This window comes from Colletotrichum fructicola (genome assembly GCF_000319635.2).
Source record: "Colletotrichum fructicola Nara gc5 chromosome Unknown KSG_Nara_v1_contig03, whole genome shotgun sequence".
NCBI lineage: Eukaryota > Fungi > Ascomycota > Sordariomycetes > Glomerellales > Glomerellaceae > Colletotrichum > Colletotrichum fructicola.
Window position 1 is genome coordinate 439,350 of NW_027094053.1, and position 19,639 is coordinate 458,988.

General features: G+C 50.7%; 8 protein-coding genes across 8 annotated transcripts; all 8 read left to right on the forward strand.

Annotated features, from left to right (window-relative positions):
* Positions 1-280: 280 nt before the first annotated feature.
* Positions 281-1,631, forward strand: ACTTS2-1 (Trans-enoyl reductase ACTTS2; the record flags this gene model as incomplete). Its single annotated transcript, XM_032029433.1, has 6 exons — positions 281-404; positions 456-590; positions 655-682; positions 747-928; positions 981-1,354; positions 1,437-1,631. The coding sequence occupies 6 exons, from the start codon at positions 281-283 to the stop codon at positions 1,629-1,631; spliced, it is 1,038 nt and encodes a 345-aa protein (XP_031893331.1).
* Positions 1,632-3,791: 2,160 nt separating this feature from the next.
* aurF-2 (Monooxygenase aurF) lies at positions 3,792-5,677 on the forward strand (the record flags this gene model as incomplete). Its single annotated transcript, XM_066151362.1, has 3 exons — positions 3,792-4,104; positions 4,167-4,603; positions 4,667-5,677. 3 exons carry the CDS (start codon positions 3,792-3,794, stop codon positions 5,675-5,677), a joined length of 1,761 nt encoding a protein of 586 aa, XP_066009051.1.
* A 474-nt stretch (positions 5,678-6,151) lies between these two features.
* CGGC5_v004886 (Taurine hydroxylase-like protein SAT17) lies at positions 6,152-7,721 on the forward strand (the record flags this gene model as incomplete). Its single annotated transcript, XM_032029455.1, has 4 exons — positions 6,152-6,407; positions 6,460-6,946; positions 7,186-7,491; positions 7,550-7,721. 4 exons carry the CDS (start codon positions 6,152-6,154, stop codon positions 7,719-7,721), a joined length of 1,221 nt encoding a protein of 406 aa, XP_031893325.1.
* A 900-nt stretch (positions 7,722-8,621) lies between these two features.
* On the forward strand, positions 8,622-10,760 carry MUP1-5 (High-affinity methionine permease; the record flags this gene model as incomplete). The annotated part of the gene is made up of 7 exons (XM_032029466.1): positions 8,622-8,904; positions 8,963-9,202; positions 9,260-9,712; positions 9,765-9,939; positions 9,991-10,127; positions 10,179-10,431; positions 10,484-10,760. The coding sequence occupies 7 exons, from the start codon at positions 8,622-8,624 to the stop codon at positions 10,758-10,760; spliced, it is 1,818 nt and encodes a 605-aa protein (XP_031893328.1).
* A 517-nt stretch (positions 10,761-11,277) lies between these two features.
* Positions 11,278-12,672, forward strand: CGGC5_v004888 (uncharacterized protein; the record flags this gene model as incomplete). The annotated part of the gene is made up of 1 exon (XM_032029477.1): positions 11,278-12,672. One exon carries the CDS (start codon positions 11,278-11,280, stop codon positions 12,670-12,672), a length of 1,395 nt encoding a protein of 464 aa, XP_031893327.1.
* A 557-nt stretch (positions 12,673-13,229) lies between these two features.
* Positions 13,230-15,071, forward strand: CGGC5_v004889 (uncharacterized protein; the record flags this gene model as incomplete). The annotated part of the gene is made up of 5 exons (XM_032029488.2): positions 13,230-13,296; positions 13,350-13,692; positions 13,762-14,445; positions 14,825-14,836; positions 14,897-15,071. The coding sequence occupies 5 exons, from the start codon at positions 13,230-13,232 to the stop codon at positions 15,069-15,071; spliced, it is 1,281 nt and encodes a 426-aa protein (XP_031893324.2).
* A 979-nt stretch (positions 15,072-16,050) lies between these two features.
* On the forward strand, positions 16,051-18,187 carry CGGC5_v004890 (uncharacterized protein; the record flags this gene model as incomplete). The annotated part of the gene is made up of 9 exons (XM_032029511.2): positions 16,051-16,280; positions 16,574-16,637; positions 16,701-16,709; positions 16,766-16,784; positions 16,838-16,918; positions 16,990-17,031; positions 17,375-17,655; positions 17,723-18,058; positions 18,116-18,187. 9 exons carry the CDS (start codon positions 16,051-16,053, stop codon positions 18,185-18,187), a joined length of 1,134 nt encoding a protein of 377 aa, XP_031892926.2.
* Positions 18,188-19,185: 998 nt separating this feature from the next.
* CGGC5_v004891 (uncharacterized protein) lies at positions 19,186-19,503 on the forward strand (the record flags this gene model as incomplete). The annotated part of the gene is made up of 1 exon (XM_032029522.1): positions 19,186-19,503. One exon carries the CDS (start codon positions 19,186-19,188, stop codon positions 19,501-19,503), a length of 318 nt encoding a protein of 105 aa, XP_031892927.1.
* Positions 19,504-19,639: the final 136 nt, after the last annotated feature.

Consider the following 19,639-nt stretch of genomic DNA (forward strand, 5'->3'; position numbering starts at 1 on the left):
TTACGAATCAAACTGTCCATGAACTGATGACAGCAAAACCGAATCACGGTGCAGCCACATTCTTGGCTTGAAGTGGCGTTGACATTGCGCCCAAGTGAAGGGGCCGATCCTCGGCCCCGCAGCAAGGGCGTCAAGGGCGTGTCTTGACCGCGCTATCAGATGCGCTGCATCGGAATTACCATCCGAAGTCGACCCCGCCTCAAGAAACGAGTATCATCTATTTGCAGCTCAGCGACAGCTTTAGCGCCAGCAATTAGTCCCGATACCCCGGTTTCTGATCATGCGTGCCAATGCAATTGTTCAGGAAGGCAAGTCCTTCGCCGCCAAGGAAGTCGACCTGCCCCTCCTCCAGGAACATCAGGTTTATGTTCGGGTCAACCATGCGGCCTTCAACCCCACAGACCGTACGCGACACCCATAATGTCTTCAAACCCCCGCACACTGACTGGCAGCAGGGCTGGCTCTCGATGTCAAGGCATTTGGTGACGGCGCTGTCTTGGGCTGCGACTTTGCCGGAGAGGTGGTGGAAGCTCATCCCAGCGTGACCAAGTTCGCCAAGGGCAGTAGAATCGCCGGCTTCATCTGGGGCGGTATGTGCATTTCCCGGTGTGAGCCGACATGAACTCCATTTGACCATTTCTGATGCTTTTGTAGGAGAGATTCCTGGCCTCGGGGCTTACTCGTGAGTTCCTCTCCTCGCGCCCAGCAGAGCTCAGGCGAATGAAGGCTGAATCTTCTCTTCTCAGCACGCATACTATCGCGGATGAAAGACGATCGTTTCAAGTTCCAGAAGGTATCAGCGCCGCGGAGGCAAGCACAGTTCCTCTTGCGGCTAACACAGCTTGGCTGGCGCTGTTCTCCCCGGACTGCCTTGGCCTTCCGCGAAACTCTTCAAATGAAGACCCGATTCTTATCTGGGGTGGAAGTTGTGAGCATCCATATCTCCAAGGACATCGCGAAGAGGACTGACATCGTCAAAGCTGTTGTTGGTTACTTTGCCATACAGCTTGCCAATCTACACGGCTATATGGTTATCACCACATGTAGCCCTCGTAACTTTAACAGGGTCAAAGCAGCCGGTGCTACCCACGTAATTGACTATAACGACGAGCAAGCAATCGCACGTATTCGAGAAGCTGTACCGAACCTGGAACATGTGTTCGACACAATTGGCAATGCCACGTCCTCGGCCACTGCATCAAAGGCGCTCAAAGACTCTACTGGCCGCCTATGCACCGTTCGTCCAGGCAAAGCCAACACGGAGAACGTGCCGTCGACAGTTGAAGTCTCCGACGTTTTCGTCTTCACAGCCTTCCCAACCGCGCATACCTATCGCGAAAAGGCACACTGGCCGGTACGTCAACCTCGTGTGTCTCATAGGATAGGTAGAGACAGGCTAGAATCATGACATTGTTTGCTAATAAGACTTGTTTTAGGTCAACATCCCAAATCACGAACTGAGCATAGACCTTCATGATCAGCTTCCCAAGCTTCTTGATGAGGGAGATTTGACACCTCCGAGTAAGAACATACTTGGTAGCCTCAGTCCCAATACAATCGCACAGGCCATGGACCTCAATAGAGACGGAAAGGTATCTGCGGAGAAGATTGTCTTCAAAGTTGACTATTGAGTAAATACATACGCCCTGGTCATTCACCAGATGCGAACCTCGCATTGAGGACCCTTTCAGCAAAGAATAAGATACAATATTTGAAAGTATTTTGACTCAGTATATATCCATGAATTTGTGATATGGCATTGTGCGTCCTCACATTCATGTTTCAGGCCTGTAAACCTACTGATGCAGTTCGCCTGTGTGTAAGGTACTTCCAACATGTTGCTTGAGGTCCCAGCCTTCACTAACACTATAGCTGCTGTAAAACAAGAGCGTCTGCAGCAATATAGCATGGAAATTGGTTGTACTACGTGCGCAGAAGCTCGTACCCTATTGCAACTTTCACGGTGGTTCAATGCTTAAGCAAGATGTCCCGCTGGCTCTTAGCATCATATACGTACGGCTTACCTGCGCTTCATCCGCAGTGGCCAGTATGTAGTTTAATTCACCACGGCTTCCCTGATTGGCGATTCTATGCTTCCAATGTTTTTCCGTGGGCATTCGCTGAGACATAAAAGCTGTCATGAGTTTTGCAAATTTTCAACGTTTTACACGCACTTCTGTGTCTTGACATCGAAGCCCTCTTCCTGCTTGGCCACGTCTCTGTCTTCCTTCAACGGACTATTTCACATAACTTCACCACATGTCCCCGCCTGGATCTTGTTGGCGATGATAGACATAAACCTTGATGCTGTTCAAGCAGGCCGAGGTGTTCCTCCACGAGAGATACCTGATGTTTTTACCAAAAATGACGGCGGGTGAGGAGACTACATCACTTATTGTTCGAGTTGGCTGATGTGGATTAGCGACACCTTCATCAACACGCTTCGGAATGAACCAAACAACGAGGATGGTGTCTGTGCTTTTTTTGACAATGCATTCATCTGGTTCGCGGCGTAAAATACCGACGAGGTGGTGCTGCCCTACTGCCAAGCCTATGGACTTGTACGTGTCGATCTTCAACATCCTTGAGAAGGTATCAAGTCAATAACATGATCTTACATGGGTCAAATCAAGACTACGTTTACCTCCTTGATTACTTGCGGTTCAAGGCTCTCAGACTCAATGCAATTACTGAAGACGATTGGGATAGTCTGGCAACAAGGCCTTCTGGTCAACCGGCATAGATGATAAAGGAAAGGTGATAAGTGGAAAGTGGAATGATCTGTTCCGTACGGCGTTGATGCTTGAAGTTGCCCTGTTCCAATCGAGTGGGCTCTAAGCGGAGTTGAAAGTAACTCAAAGGGTGCACGGGACCTTTGAACAACGTGGAATGGTTTCAATTCAGAGACGCTCACCCGTACGCGCAATATCCATGGGCAGTGGAAAGTCCGCAGTGGACAAGTGGAGTCGGGCTTTCGTCTCGCTCATCCGCCAACATCATACCGGGATAAGGTCGACTCAGGGGATCTGGTAACGATAATAACCCGCTGGGTTTGCGGATGCGGAGTTTCAGGGGGTGTTGATGCTCTGGTACGGGATGGTTGCGACGGCATAGAATACTCCGCACTCCTCCAGCCCACGTCTTTGCGAAGTATTTCCACTGCAGCGGAAGTTCCATTCTGAAATGAGGGAGAGCCAATCATTTTCAACCCAAACTGCAATAAGTAAGGCGTGGTCGGAGCCAGATCCTTGGGCTGCTTACGCGCTGCGTAAGCCCTACGAAAGACCCTTTCTGCGACAATAGTGGTGTCTATCACTGCCAAATCCAATTGGACTATGCCCTGTTTCATTCACATGGGGTCAACCCTTCTACAGAACCATGCTTCTGTGGCAGAGATGGCGCTGTGCTAGTCTTTCAAACTGGCAGAGGCAGTGTGGCAGCCTAACGTGCGGGCAACATCCGTCTGAGTGGCTTGAAGGATCCACGTCCACCAATGGCTGGAGGCCAAGAAGTCGCCGACACCTGGTGGAAAATGTCTCCGAGCCCTATGTCAGATAGCTATCTGGATTGGGAAATGACCTTGTATCGCCATGGCGGAAAGACGTCAGATAGCTACAGAGAGCTTCTGGATAAAGGGAGTCAATGTCCCAGTCCAGGAGGCGGTTGTGCACCTGCATTATGGTATTTTCGTCTATTTGCCCGATTTGGATACTCGAAGTGTCGTACACGCTTATCCGAGGAGTCTGTGTCTGATTTGAGCTGCTTGGAGATCCTCACTGTCGTCCAATAAGATGGATTCGTCTCAGTCACATTCCACGGTTGGGAGCCATGTTGCTGTGATTGGCACTGGCATGATCGGATTGGTTGCGATGAAGAACCTCATCGAGCAAGGTCTGCAAGTCACCGCGATCGAACAAAACGAATTCATCGGCGGAAACTGGCATCTCAGTCCCAGGAAGGGACAGACCACTGCGCTTCCCTGGACATCATTCAATACTTCCAAGCAAACGGTAAGGATTGCCTTCCACGATTTCTGTCTTCCCGCGGTCAGCACCAACTTACGAGGTCATCAGTGCCACTACACAGACTTTCCTTTCCCAAAGGGTAAGTTTTCTCGGGTCCCGTCAAAATTCTATTGCGTTTGTACTGATTATTATAATATTCAGATGTTCCTACTCATCCACCTGCCAAGGACGTCGAGCGCTACCTCGAAGCGTATGCGGACAACTTTGATCTGAAGCGCCATGTGCAATTCTCGACGAAGGTCACCAAGATCGAGCGCGATGATGATGCCAACAAATGGACGATTTATACTCGAAGCACCAAGTCAGATACTGAGAACGCAGCCGAAGAACAACAGATATTTGATCGCATAGTCATCGCGACCGGTATTCTCAATGTGCCTGTCAACGTCAATATCAAGGGAATCGACAAATTCGAAGGAGAGGCGGTGCATTCGAGGGATTTCAAGGAGCCCAATCGCTACGAAGGTAAAAATGTTTTGATTATGGGCGTCGGAGCCACTGGTGTCGATACACAGTCATTCTTAAAGAAGGCCAACGCGAAGTCAATTTACCTCAGCCACCGTGGCCAATATTACTTGGTATGCATCAACATCCATGCTCTAATTTTCGATTTCGTCAAACGCTGACATCGCTTCAAACAGCTACCTCGGATGATGAATGGGAAGGCTTTCGACCATACGATGTCTCTTCGAGCAATGACAATCATTCGAACCCTTGGCGATTGGTGGCCCAGGGGTTGCGCAATGCTGTTCTCAAAAGCGATGGTCAGCGCCCGTAGGAAAGCATTTCCTTGGCTTGACAAGCACCCGTCATTCATGTCCCCTCGTAAATTGGATGGAGTCGAGCATCGCATCCCTACGTTTTCCAACGACCTGGCGGATAACCTTCGGGATGGCTCAGTGAAGGCGGTTACGGGAGTCAAGGAGATCACAGGACCCAAGTCTGTCACCCTGACTGACGGTACCGTGCTTGACGATATCGATGCCATCGTAGTCTGTTCCGGATACCACTACGATTTCTCCCTCATCAAAGGCGCCGGAAACCCCACCGACCCCAAGAAGGCCCCCGACAACTACAAGCGGATCAATGCGGCCAAGTACAAGGACCCTCACGACACCCTACCCCGTCTTTATCGCGGATTCATCTCTGAGCAATACCCGGAGTCTCTCGCCGTGCTCGGGCATTTTCTCATCATGGGCCCCCCATTCGTGGTCTACGATCTTGCAACGATGGCACTGAGCAGTCTCTGGTCCGGTCAAGCGCCGATCCCCGACCAGAAGGAGATGGCGCGAGACATCAATGCCCACTACGACATGGTTGTGGAGACTCTCGGGCGCGGGCCGGTGCCGCACATGGGTGCCCGGATGTTCGGCAGTGACACCTTCATCTGGTTGAACAAAATTGCCGGTACCGGGGTGACTGATCGCCTGCTATGCTTCAGCCTTGACGCATGGAAGCTCTGGTGGAATGATCGAAAGTTCTACGACTTGCTTACGGATGGGGTCAATTCGCCGCCGTTGCTCCGTCTGTTTGACACCGGGAGGGGCCGGAAGACTTGGCCCGGCGCCAAAGAGGCCATCATAGCGAACAACGAAGACGTGAAGCAGCTTGGCGAGAAATGGAAACAAGAGCAAGACAAGAAGACAAAATAGTCGTGAGCAATGGCATTAATGACATGCCTCTGATAGCGTTTGTATTGAGTCTAGCGATTTCTCTCATCAGTGTGTGTCAGCATTTCAGACTAGTCGCTTATTTAACATGAAGTTTTGTCATGAGTGTGCTGAATCATATGTGTGCGAGTCCTTTTCAGACGAATATAGCCAATTACTTGCCGTTTTCCAATGAGACCCAGGTCATCACATCGCACATGAGTGGTTAGACTCCGCGTCATCTAATGATCGGTCGGCCTCTGTCCGCTCGGCAACAATTTCCCCACCTTCTCCGCGGCACGACATCAAGGAACCGAATAACGCCATCGCCGGTAAACATTCGTAATCGGCGGCACCACTCCGACTCAATTTCCCCATGGTTTAAAAGGAATAATCTGAGTCAATTGAAAATCGCTAGTGGCAAAGGCTCTTACTATCTCGGGATCTCGCACCAGCTAACGTCACAGATTGTGCAACATGGCTACTGTTACCATCGCCCGCCCGGTCCAGCCGGACATCCAGTACGCCCCGGACCGAGTGAAGTGGCAGGCCCGTGTGGCGAGCCGGGTCCAAGATCCCGATCTCCCGAAAGCCCTGCCGGAGGGCCTGCCTGCACAATTCAAGAGTGACTTGGTGTGGGAAGGGTCAACCCTGGCCTACGACTATGACTGGACCTATGTGCTTAGTACCGAGCAACTGGACGAGCTGGATGCAGCCCTAGCTCATTTCAAATGTAGGAAACTAGCTTTCCTCATTGACTGATTGCATGGCTGACATGGACTTAGCCTTGGGATTAGCTCTTGGCCACATCAACCAGGAGACGTTCCCATTGCCGAAGCTCCACCCTGAGCTCCGGAAGCTTTCTCACGAGCTGCACAACGGGCACGGATTCTTTGTGATTCGGGGCCTGCGGGTCGACGAACATACAAGAGAAGAAAACATCATTACCTACGCCGGTCTTTCTTCTCACATCGCACCCCAGCGTGGTCGTCAAGATAGGCAGTATGATGGCAAGCCGGCCGACGTCGTGCTTACCCACATCAAGGATCTGACTCTCACGAAAGAGAAGGGTCAGATCGGCAGCCCCGCATACACAGCAGACAAGCAGGTATTCCACACGGATGCGGGCGACATCGTCTCCCTTTTTGCGCTTTCAACCGCTGCCGAGGGCGGCACTAGCAAATTGGCGAGTATTGCCCGCGTTTACAACGAGATCGCCAAGACGCGTCCTGATCTGATCCATACGCTTACTCAAGACTGGCAATTCGAAGTGTGAGTTTAGCCGTGCCCTTCATCTGGACTTGGTCTGTTCATAGCCAGATGGCTCCATGAAAATCATACCCATGGGTATCCGTCATTACCCATTACCCATTACCCATTACCCATTACCCATGGATATCCAGAACCATACCCATATCTTACTCAACCACAATTTATGCCCAACCCCTCGCATACTGCGTTCCTCTTACTACCTATGGAACACCCAGTTACTGATCATTATGACCGTCCAGCTTCGGAACGCCCCAAAAGTCGTTCACATCTCGGCCACTTGTCCACTATCAACCTGCCACAGAAACCACTCCTGAACGGCTGGCTGTACAGTACGCGCGTCGTTATTTCGTCGGCTACGGCGCACTTCCAAGAAGTGTAGAAATCCCTCCCATCAGCGAAGCACAGGCCGAGGCGCTTGACACGCTACACTTCCTCGGAGAAAAGTTCGCTGTCTCTTTAGACTTCCAGAAGGGTGATATCCAGTACGCCAACAATATGGGGATTTTCCACGCCCGTGATAGTTTCACCGATACTCAAGGCCAACAGTAAGTGACGAGTCAAGATAGCAAATGCGTCTGGCGAGACTGACGGATTTGTTTGCAGACGCCACTTGTTGAGGCAATGGCTTCGCGATCCTGAATATGCATGGGAGACGCCTGAGCCGTTGAAGGAACGTTGGGGACAGCTTTATGATGGAGTCACACCCGAGGCGCAGGTATTCCCGCTTGAACCGTTCATCCGAAGCGAAGGAAACAAGAGTAAGGGGCGGGAATGATGAGGCGATGTAGAGGATTTGCCTGCCATAAATATCAAGAGCATGACTGATCTTGGAATCGGCCGTTTGCTCCTCAATTAAAACCCTAGAACAATTCCCCTGCAGCCAATCAATGAGCACGGGTCGTAAAGAAAATCCTTTAAGGCAGAGAAAACGTGGCAACCTGCCCTGCCCGAATTCTCGGCGTGAGACAGCCCGCCAGCCGAAGACCATTCTTCGGTGCCTCGACAAGGGCCGCCAAGACTTCCAAACACGAGCTATCATCTCTGGTGACAGGGCACCGAAGACGAGAGGTGACACTCATCTTCATGACGGCCATGTGGCCCTATCGGATGGGGGCGATAGCAAGGGTTGGGATAAGGTTACACTTGGATAGTAGCTTATTACAAGCCCCGGCACTGCGACCGGGCGCCCGCATTGTTAGTGTAGCTGCAACGGTCGTCATGATCAGCCAGCATTGCGTGCTTCTTGGCTCTGGCTGATACAGGAAGGTCAGTACCCTCCACCCTCGTGTATCAATCAGAATGTCTGGCATTTGCTGGTCAAAAGGAAGCATTGTGCCATTTGCGCCCCATCTTCGCGACTCTGGGCAATTCTGTTGGCACTCGGCATTGAAGTAACGTCCACGGGCTCACGAGTCCAGACCATTCAATCGAGGAACGATGGACGGCTGAGGCTGTGTTTAAAGAGGAAGCGGTGGAACGCAGGAACCTGGTGTATGGTTCACTTGTGGTTCCTTCTCCTCGTCCCCGCAATACGCCATCTTTCGCCTTCGATAACGTGCGATCGGCTCTCTTCTGAAGTTGAGGTCGTCTCAGCCATCCCGCACGCTTAATCAGTGGAGCAGTTCTCCAGTTACATTCAACGTGTACCAAGCTACCGGATCGCAGGTTTTGAAAGATGGTGTTCTCCAAGCTCTCTTCAAGGTTTGGGGGTCCAAATGCGACAATACACGAGCGCGGTCCAGTCGACGTCGAGGCTTCCGACTCCGAGCACTCCATCATCAGAGACGGAGATCTCGCCTACACGCTCGCGAAAGGAGGAAATGGATCCAAGCCGGCATACCAGGAGGCTGTCGGGGCACCCGTCGAGAAACACTCCCCTCTCGGATACCACGTTGGTTGGATTACGGTCATTTTTCTGAATGTTAATCAGATGATTGGCACTGGTATCTTCTCAACGCGTATGGCTACCTATCACCCCCCAGGAAAACGAGAGCAAGACTAATCTGAACGCCATAGCTGCATCCGTCCTCAATGGCACTGGATCCGTAGGCCTAGCCTTCATTTACTGGACAATAGGGTTCCTCATGGCTCTCGCAGGACTGAGCGTGTATCTCGAGCTGGCCAGCTACTTTCCTAACCGAAGTGGTGCGGAGGTAGTGTACCTGGAGCAAGCTTATCCACGGCCGAAACACTTCTTCCCTATCGCATTTGCGGTGCAGTCCGTTCTTCTTTCGTTCAGTAGCAGTAATGCAATCGGTATGAAATCACAGGAATCTCAACGTATCTTCAATTATGTCTGCTAATATGAGACAGTCTTGTCACGATATCTGTGGCGAATTGCAGGGAAGACGCCGTCTGCGTGGGAACTGAAGGGAGTTGCAATCGCTGCATACACCTTTGCCGTCATATGTGTTGTCGCTCACAACAAATACTCCCTTTGGGCAACAAACATTATCGGCGCAATCAAGATCATAACCCTTATCTTCATCTCGATCACTGGACTCGTTGTTCTCGGCGGCCATGTCGATCACATTCCCGATCCCAATGCCAACTTCCGCAATTCCTTTGAAGGAACCACGGATAATGGCAACGACCTGGCTACAGCGCTTGTCAACATTATCTTCTCGTACACCGGCTATAGCAACGCTTTCAATGTCGTGAACGAGATTAAGAACCCAATCCCTGTCCTAAAGCGACATGCAACAATCTCAGTGGTGGTTGTGGCTGTGCTTTACATGTTCTGTAACGTCGCCTACTTTGCTGCCGGTACGATGGACCTCATTTACTCATCTTGATTCTGGCTGACGCTGCTCCTTAGTGCCCAAGGCTGAATTCAAAACTGCAAAAGAGATTGCTGCTGCCGTCTTCTTCACCAAGGTGTTCGGAACCGGTCCCGCAGAGCAGGCGCTGAACTTCCTTGTTCTACTCAGTGCTTTCGGTAATCTCTTAGGTGTGCTGATTGGCTCCTCCCGCGTAATCCGTGAGATCGGACGGTATGTACCCCCAATAAAGCCATATTTGGTCAAGATTTAACAGTACCTCAGGCAAGGTGTCCTCCCATGGACCGAGTTCTGGGTGAACACCAAACCCTTCGGAACCCCAATTGGACCGTACTTCCTAAAATGGATCATGACTTTCATCATGATTGCGGCACCTCCAGCTGGAGATGCATTCCAATTTGGTGAGCATCTCTGTTTCCGATGAAAGGCGGCTAGTACTCACAGTTCCGCAGTCATCAGCTTGAAGACATACCCTGACGGTCTTTTCCACTTCGCGATGGCAGTTGGAGTTTACCTAATCCGAGTTCGCCGCAAGCGCGCCGGTCTTAGACGTACTGAGTTCAAATCATGGCACGTGACGGTCATCTTCTTCATCCTCCTCCAGGTTTACATTCTTGTCATGCCTTGGTGGCCGCCCAAGGGTGGCCCATACGCAGGCAGCGTCAGCTTCTGGTATGCTACATACTGCGTCGTTGGCATCGCCATGTAAGTCAAATCCTCCAAGTCATTGAGAACTGACATATTGACAATTTCATAGCCTGATAATCTGTTTTCTTTACTACACTGTGTGGATGTGGCTTCTTCCGAAATGGCGCGAATACAGGATCCGACCTGAAATCCTTGACGTTACGGACAATGGTGCCAATACGCATCGCCTTGTTCAAGTCCCGCTTTCTGAGTTAGCCCAATGGGATGCCGAACATGATGATGCTGGCAACTTGCGGCGCCGGGCAGTCGTCGGGTCTCAAAGTTCCTCAAAAGGAGATGGTGAGGTTGCAGTCGTTGGAGACCCAGCCACGGGTCAAAAGTACTAGTGCATCTGATTGGAATGGCGCTCAGTGAACGGTGAGCCTGGTGAACGATATTTGGTTTAGAATCCAATCTGGGAATTTTCGCGCAACTATTGCAACTATTGAAGATGCTGGCATGGGTGAACTTGTCATAGGAAAACCCCGCACCCATGGTGCAGATACTCAGCCTATCATTGACACAACAACTCTACCAACCAGTATTAACAGTGTTTTTCGCTGATGATATGATAATGCGTCTATCTTATGAGATGTGGTTTCGCGACATGTAGAGGAAATGACTTGTGACGACAGCGGCTTAGCGGGGCAGGATTTTGGCCTCACTTGAATCAGTGCTGGTCAGTCTATCACAAATCGAATGATTCCGCCACTCGGACAGGATCTCTATGGCACTCAGATGCAGAGCAAAATTGTGACTGAAGTACGTTGTACATATAAGAGGTTCGTGGTCGCACCTCTAGCTCAATCGGCCGGGTGGAGTGCTCCCGGATTTCGATGTCGGAACATCACCAGTCAGCCAGGAATGGCGTCTCTCACCGATTTGCCTGTGGAGGCTCTCGTCATCATCTTCAATTGTCTCCGACCTCGACAGGAGGCATATGACATTCACATGCGCAAACCTAGCCTGAACGCGCGCGACCTCAGCATCAGGCGTGAACTTCAGAAACAGGCCAACCATCTCGTGAATCTATGCAGCACTTGCAAACTCTTCCGCCTCGTCGCTCAACCGATCGCCTACCAGTCAATTTTCAACTATAATTACATCAACTGGGGACAATCTCTCTCGACGTTCCTCTATCGGTTTGGGAGCTTGACCAAAACCCTGTCCGAGAGACCAGATCTCGCGGCCAACGTCAAGTTTCTGGACATCCATATGCTTGACAGATTCGAAGACGACGAGCGAATGCCGACAAACGCCACCGACGAACAGAAGCTCGCGGTTTCAAGGCTCTCCTCCAGAGTTGGCCTTAAAATCAATATCACGGAGGACTGGCTCGACTGGGATATTGCCGAGGCATACTTCCAGATTCTCATGGTCCTGCTTCCAAACCTATCTCATACAAACGTCTGTCTACCCGGAAGTTGGAAACTTGAGTCACTATCCGCCTGGGCCGCGAGGACCGGCGCAGGGGTTGGTCTTGCACGTCCGTTCCTGGCGAATGTGCGGCATATGGAACTGGAGCACAGGGTTGCGGACTTGAACTCCCGTTACGAGCGCTCTGATTACGAAACACACGACGACGAGATCGAGCACATTTTGAGCTCAGTAGAGAGGCTGTTTCTCGAAGCTGCACCTAATATCGAGCTTCTATGTTGCAGCGCAGGAGGCTTAGACAGCCTTCCGCGCCTGGATAGGCTCGATACGTTGCAAATAATGATGAAGGGCTCATGGGATGGAATACTTCCAAAGGTCATGATGGGCTTCCCAAGGATGAGACGTTTCAGCTATAAGTCAACCACAGACTACTGCCCATCACCGAAGCAGGTGAGAGAGGCTTTGGAAAGCCATAAGCACACATTAGAGTACCTCGATATGTCTCTTCAACGGTGCGTTTGGTGGCCCAGCTGGCGACCCAAATCTCAGAGGGATTATGAAGCATTCTCATTCGCCGACTTTACATCGCTGAAGACCCTCAACCTGGACGCGAGCGATGTTTGGCCCAAGACACTTTACGATGGACGTGGAGAAAAACAGTCAGATTCGGGATTACTTCCGGATCTCTTGCCTGCGTCTCTTGTTGAGATACATGTGGATGGTTTTCTGCCACATGGCGATGAAAGCTTCAAATCACTCGCCGAAGCCATCGCGAGCGGAAGGTTACCAAACCTGACATGTGTCTTCTGGCGTGCAGGTACACACATGCAAGTTATTGATCAAGAGACTGCAAAAGGTGTTTATAATCCAGAGACTAGGTGAAGAAAAGATGTCCTGGTAAAGGTCCGAGACCAGTCTGAACTCGCCTTCCCGGCTTGGATGGAAGCTTATGAGGAGGCTTTATCAAAAGAGAAGATTAGTGGAACTTCAGCATAGCCTAGCGAGACAATATTGCACATCACTTGTTTGCCTTTGTCGTGGGATAGGAATGCTTCGCGAGTTATGACCCAGAGATCGATGCCGATTGCATAGTTCGACTTTAAGGCAACATCACAATGAATTACGAGTGGGAGCTGAAGTCACATTCTCATCTGTGAACGCCCACTCATCCAACAAGATGCCACTTAGTTCGAGATATATCCGATTGGCAGCTTTCGTTATCCATGCCAGCTTAGGGGCCGGATAGATTCCTCCAATAAGATTGCGCTTCATGATTACTCATCATACCCCTGCTCAACTTGAGCAAAGTGAAAAGTCTCCGCACCGATCGGACATATTTCGCCCTCTCACCACCTCATCTTACCAACAACCCCTCCCCCTATCTGGCCGAGGACTGTGTTATCGAACACGATTTGGACATTTTTCAATCGCCTACCACCATGCCTTCTCGAGGAACGGGGAAGGTCTCGGCTGCACAAGCCATTCGTGGATCTTGCGAGGCCTGCAGTATGTCCCTTTTCGCGGTTCGGAGTATTTCGGCAGGCTAATCAATGACGCAGGACTCAAGAAGATCAGGTGCCCTGGCGAGCATCCAGTTTGCTCGAAATGCCATGCGTCAAGACGAGACTGCCACTACTCTCTCCAGAAGCCCATGGGAAGACCGAGAAGCGCCCGTCAACCCAATCGTCGAAGGCGGCTGATACAGCCGGAACACACCCTGCAATCGCCCTCGCCCGCAAATGTGTCCGAGATATTAACAACGGCTGCATCAGATGTGGGGACGGAGATTTCACAGATCTGCAGTAGTGATCTGAGCAGTGATGACGCACTGGCGCCCGAACGAGGCCAGGAAGAAGATGGATTCGAGATCCATCAGTGCCTGCTGAACCTGGGCCAACCACGGTAGCCGGCCCCTCATATCCAATCAAACACTCTAACAGGCGCAATGCTGACCCTGCGTTTTCCCATTAGCACCAGGGCAGACATAGTATCGGAGAGTCAAGCTGCGTTTCCCCCTATTGCAACCGCAACTCAACCGGCCGCAGGCGGTTGTGCATGCCTCTCTGTTCTTTATCTTCTCCTCGAGCACCTTCGAGTCAAAGACCAGCTGACGGCCCCGAATGACTTTGCCCTCTTGAGAAGTACGATCGAGTCGGCATCTGAGGTCCTTACGTGTCAGAAGTGTCCGTTGCGATACTTCTCCATCGTCCAGAATGCGGCATTACTCGGAGTACTGTGCCTCTGCGTCGCAGAATCGTATCATAGAATTGTGAGGTCGATCGACGAGGAGGAGAAGCGAGCGTCAGAAGCAGGCGAGAAGAAGCAACTTGGCATACACAATGGTGCCGATCAGGCTAATCAGCCTTCCCTGGCTACCGCCTCCCCGCTCTTTCAGGTAGAAGTGTCGCCGAGTCAATGGGGAAGCATGATGCGAAATCTAGTAAAAGCAGAGGTCTTTGGTATCGAGGGGCAGCGGGACAAATGTCTGCAAGGCTTCATCTCACGGCTTGAGCAGCGACAGCGGCGATGGCATCAGACGCCACCTGCTCCAGATTGCCCACCGAGCTACCGCTCGCTCTGTGGTTCGTCAGACCGGGAGCCGACCTGCCTCAAGCTCATTGATAACTCGAAGCGACTCATTGGCCTGCTCGAGGTGTAAGCATCATTGAGCGTACCTTCGTGTTTAGCTTGAAATTGCAGAAGACTTCATCGCATGCCTGGCCATAATTGAGTCTTCCAAATGGAGCAAACGATTCGTGAGTAGGATCTTGCAAGGATCTTTGCCTATTGATCGTGATCTGTAGTGATGGCAATGACGCGGGAGCACATCAGACAAACACCCAAGGGCCCCTGGACAGCCCCAACACGTAGGAAATGGCAACGTGTTGCAACGGCCTTCACCTGCCGTACCAAGTGTCATCCTCCTGGGTGTCCCTTGTCAATCATCACCTCTACAAAGGTTCTGGCTGAACTGATGAGGATTGGCATACGGTCGCCCAAAGTCGTCCGGACGTGCAGCATCAATCTTCTCCAGGTTCGCCCACTGGTACGCAAAAAAAGCAAGTAGACATGAAGTGCGAGCCACTCATTTGCTTACGGCCGATAGTACCAACAATGCACTGATATTCGCCGCACATCATTGGCCTGTTGGTTGTCTTCGACACCACATCAAGGCCTTTCACCTGATTATTCTGCACTGCGCCAGCACGGTGATCAACTTGGGAGTCCAGATCCCTAGGGCCCTGCCGGCGGGTCCTGGCTTCTCCGCTCGCCTCGCATGAACAGAAATACTGGCAGGCGACGAAGGGGCATTTTCATCAAATGCTAACGTTTTTCTGACGAGAGATCCGAATCAGATTCAATAGCCGTGTCAACAGCAACCCGACCATGACTCCCACCCCGAAAAGCCAGTATCCCGTCCTGATGAAGCCGAACTCTCGCGTCATCCACCCTGAACCATCGCCTTCCCAGAGAGACTAAGCCAAATATAGCCCAGATCAATGTGCCGGATCACACTGTTTTCCAGCCAAGACCCCGTGTTGGAGCCATCGCATCCTGGTTTCTTTTTCTCCCTCGATGTTGTTGGAAGTAACCTGGAGGAACTCCACACCTCTTGTCGGTGCTTTCTTTTTCGAGGCTGGGCCGCGCCTTAAACGTTGGCCGATACCAGAAGCCTGGTAACCTTTTACAGTCACCATATTAATGATTAGAGCTTTCAGAAACTGACTGATCATATTCCAGCCAGCCTTTAGGTGTTGATGGCTTCTACCACTGTCCCGGCACCCTGGCTCGCACTCCGCCGTGGCTGCCCCCATCCAGACACGAACCAGCGTCCTGGGACACGCTTCCAGCTCACTTTCTCCTGCCTTTGGCGTTGTGAAAATGAAATTCATTGATATAGGGAAGGCGGCGCGACTTACTGCGCACTCGACACCAGTTGGACCTTTCCCTCACCCTCATGCTAGAACAATGTCCTAGCCTACGTTGAGCACTGCATTGCCGTTTTCCTGCCTTTATTTCTAACAGCCACAATCATGGGCATTCCTCTGTTTTCCACTACAGGCGTAAATGCCCGAGATAGTGAGATGCCCCCAGATGAAACGGTCGGGCCTGTGTGGCTAGCCGTATCCACAACCCTTCTCGTTCTTCTCCTCATCACCACCGCCCTTCGACTTTGGGTCCGCATAGTTCGTCGAAACTTCGGCTGGGACGATTGCCTTGGCTGCAATATTTGCCGCCGTTAGATACGCCATTGCAGCTATGCAGTTACCCCACGGCAATGGAAGACACCGTATGTATCTCAGCGATTACGACTACAAGATGATCAACATGTACGGCTGGTACGGACAGCTGTTCCACTTCACGTCAATGGCATGTCTCAAGTGCTCTATCTGCGCGCTGGTCCTCCGGCTCAACGATAAGAAGGGGCTACAAATATTCATCTACACTATCATCGCCGGGGTCCTAGTGACAAACATGGGCGTTGAAACGTTCTAAGCCAAGAGGATGTTTTTCAAAGACGGATTCTCCGCAACACTAGTGACGCAATCGACGCGTGGCGCCATCAGACAAATTTGGAATCTCAAAAAGGCTTCGCAGGCCTTAAAAATCGCAGTGTTACGAAAACTTCATTTCCAGACGATGCTTTCCAAAACGGCCCTTCTCAAAGCTTGCCTACGGAACCTCAATGCAGGATTTTGGAGTTCCCCGTTCATTCGAGGTATAGTGTTGCCCAAAGGCCACCGGGCCCACCAACATATAAAGAGGTGTCCTTTCTTGATAGAGACACACCTTTGGAGTCAACCCTCAACGTGAATCATATACATATTTCTGAAAACAATGTTGAGGTTAGTGTGTTCATACACTCATTCACTGTCATAATGCGGCTTCAGCTAACCCAAGTCGCCAAGTGGATGAATGTAAGTCTAATATCCACGGATGTAGTAGGAAGAAATGTCTCACTTCCGGATTGCAGTTCGTATTAGAGAAGCTCCGTGCCGATATCCGTTGCCAAGGTCACAAGAAATCATGGGAATCTTTGCAAAAGGGGCAAATACTTTCCCGACATATGAGATCCATCTGCGCTCTCATAGAAACTTGATCCCCGTTTCCAGACTTGATGATTGCTGTAAGTATGAGGTGTTGAACAGACTGGTTCACAGTAACTTCAATTTGTGGCAGATACTAAGTTGTTAACAGATGCCGTTTTTGGACTGGGAGTTACCGTCAAGAAGGGAAAGGGTCACATCACACGTTTTCTCGACGATTCAAAATCGGCAGGAAGCTGTTTTCGGACAGCGAAAAGAGCACAGCAGCCCACACAACCCCTCAAAACTAGGCCGTAGAAAAGGCGATTTCACACCGACAGCGCTTGGACGAGTGCTCCTTGACGCAGCATTTCTCTACGAGAAGATGGCTCTTCATGCTGATCTACAGGTTATAAGTAAATCCCTGTTCAGCAGTCAACCTATTCATTTGCGTCGGACAATACAGCAGGCTTGCGCAAGTCCTCAGGTAGATCTTCATGAAAGGTCCGCAAATGAACAGCATTGTAGGAAAGATTTTCGAGCAAGCCCGATCATAGTTGGCCAGCTGTGGATGAGAATCACACGCGGGAACACAATTGTCACCTCATTCCCCAAGGGCTATGGCCGCGATCTCGCGGATCCTTCAAGTATCTACATGTCCATCCGGCGCAAGCTAGCTGACAGAGCCACCCACATTGCTATCGAGCCATACGACATTGCACTCGTTGTTATTGACGAATGCATTGGCACATTTTTTCAACGACCGGAATCGCCTGCCGCCGAGCTCAAAGTCGTGCCACATGGTATCTCAGCCCTGACTCAGGATGTGGCCACGATTGTGAGTGAGCCCTAGTGGCGAGCCTACAGGACCTGTGTTGATCATGTACTCTGACATCATCATACAGGCTGACAAAACTTGCATTTTGAGGGAAGCACATCGAACTCTGTTACCATCAAGAAGTGCAGTCGCTTCATCTGATATACTGCTTCAGCTTCTGAATCTGCGCCTTGATATCGAAGAATTGATTCAGGATCTATCAATGGTAGCTCAAGTACTTGCTGAGCAGTCCACTTGCGTTGACGACTTCATCAAGATGGGGGCTCTAGTTGCAAAAGGCATCCAGCATGACAGACTACTGTCACCTGATTGGATTGAACCCCAGCTTATCAAGTCCCGAATCAACTCCCACAAATACGAAGTCAAGAGCCTTGCAGATACTGCGAGTGGGGTCCACAGAACAGTATGTCTTGTGACGGAGAAGCTTTGCCATTATTTGACTGCTGACTGGGCTTTGAAGATTGTTAGTTTGCTCCAACACGTACATCTCAAAACGTTACTCAAAGAGGGTACCGATTTCACAAGGAAATAAGTATGCTGCATAGCTTAGTGGCAAAAGAAGCCCGATTGAGAGAATGTTTTTTTAATGTACTAGGCATGTAGAGTCGATCAGAAGTCAACCTTCCTACCAACCCTTGTGAAGTTGGATTGTCGACGTATAAGTTGAAATAGGACCCAACCCTGAGAGACAAACTTCTACTCTTTTTAGAGGTCTTTCTTTTCCATTGTCACGATAGAGCAATGCTGTCAGATCCAAACCCGCTAAGCAAAATTACGACAAGAGAACCATGTATGGATAGGGAGAATAGAGTGCAAACTAAACGCCCGTGTTAGTGGCGTAGCTCTGCTACTCCGAAACGAAGACCGCTACATAGTTGACCACCATTCCAGTATCCAGTCCAGTTGAGGTTGAGTCACTGACAGTGCCATGACCAGGAAAATTCGTCCCAATGGCAACATTAAGAACTGGGTAATATGCCTGGGCCGCAAGAAGTGACCACTCGTTCTCGGTGCCAACGTCGCTTCCCTTGACCTCGTCAAACTTTTCGCCATCCATAAGCCCTGGGTACTATCATTATAGGTCACATATGGTATTCGTGAATCATCAATTCATGTGTTCACATGCACTGGATTGTTTGGTCCGTCCAATTGGACTTTGTCCGGTCAACCTTCAACGCCCAGGTATGGAACTTGGTATGGTCGAATTCGTGCTGGCGGTCGTTGGTATTGCTGGAAGGGGCATCATGTTTCTCGATTCCAAGGTGTTGACATTGACTGCGAGTATCCCGTCGCCTTCGAGGGCGGAGGCAATCCGGAGAACACCCAGAACCTCGTATACCTTATCTCGTCCAGTAGATGCATGCTGCTTTCAATGGCGCATACGGCATTAGTCTAACACTCGCGCCTGACTACTGGTATCTACGCTATTTTAATGCAAAGGCAATGGAGCCTTATGTGAACTTTTTTTTGGCTTCATTGCATATGGTGAGTTTAGAGTTGATCTGATGATTCTTTCGTCATTCCCTTAGTATGCTTCCCTGGCTTATTGTGCTCCAACTCAAAGATCTCCACGGCTTCTGGGACCAAGACGTCAAGACACTCGGTTCCATCGTTTGTGGCCAGGCCGATATCCGCGACATAGTCACCGACGACCTCCCCTTGTGGTTTGCAGAGCTGGATCCCTCGAAGATCAACTTTGGTGTTGCGCTTTACGGGCGCGGATACACGGTCACTGACCAGAGCTGCAACGACCTCGAGTGCTCTTTCAAGGGCCCTAGCAACGCCGGCGTCTGCACTAACAGCGACGGAGTCATGTCGTTGGTCGAGATCGACCAGTTAGTTGAGTAGAAGGGCTTAACGCCGAAGTACATGTCAGACGCCATGATGAAGAAAATCACATGGGATGATCAGTGGTTGGGTACGATAATGCTGATACAATCAAGGAGAAGAAGGCGTGGGCAGATAATCAGTGTTTTGGTGGAAC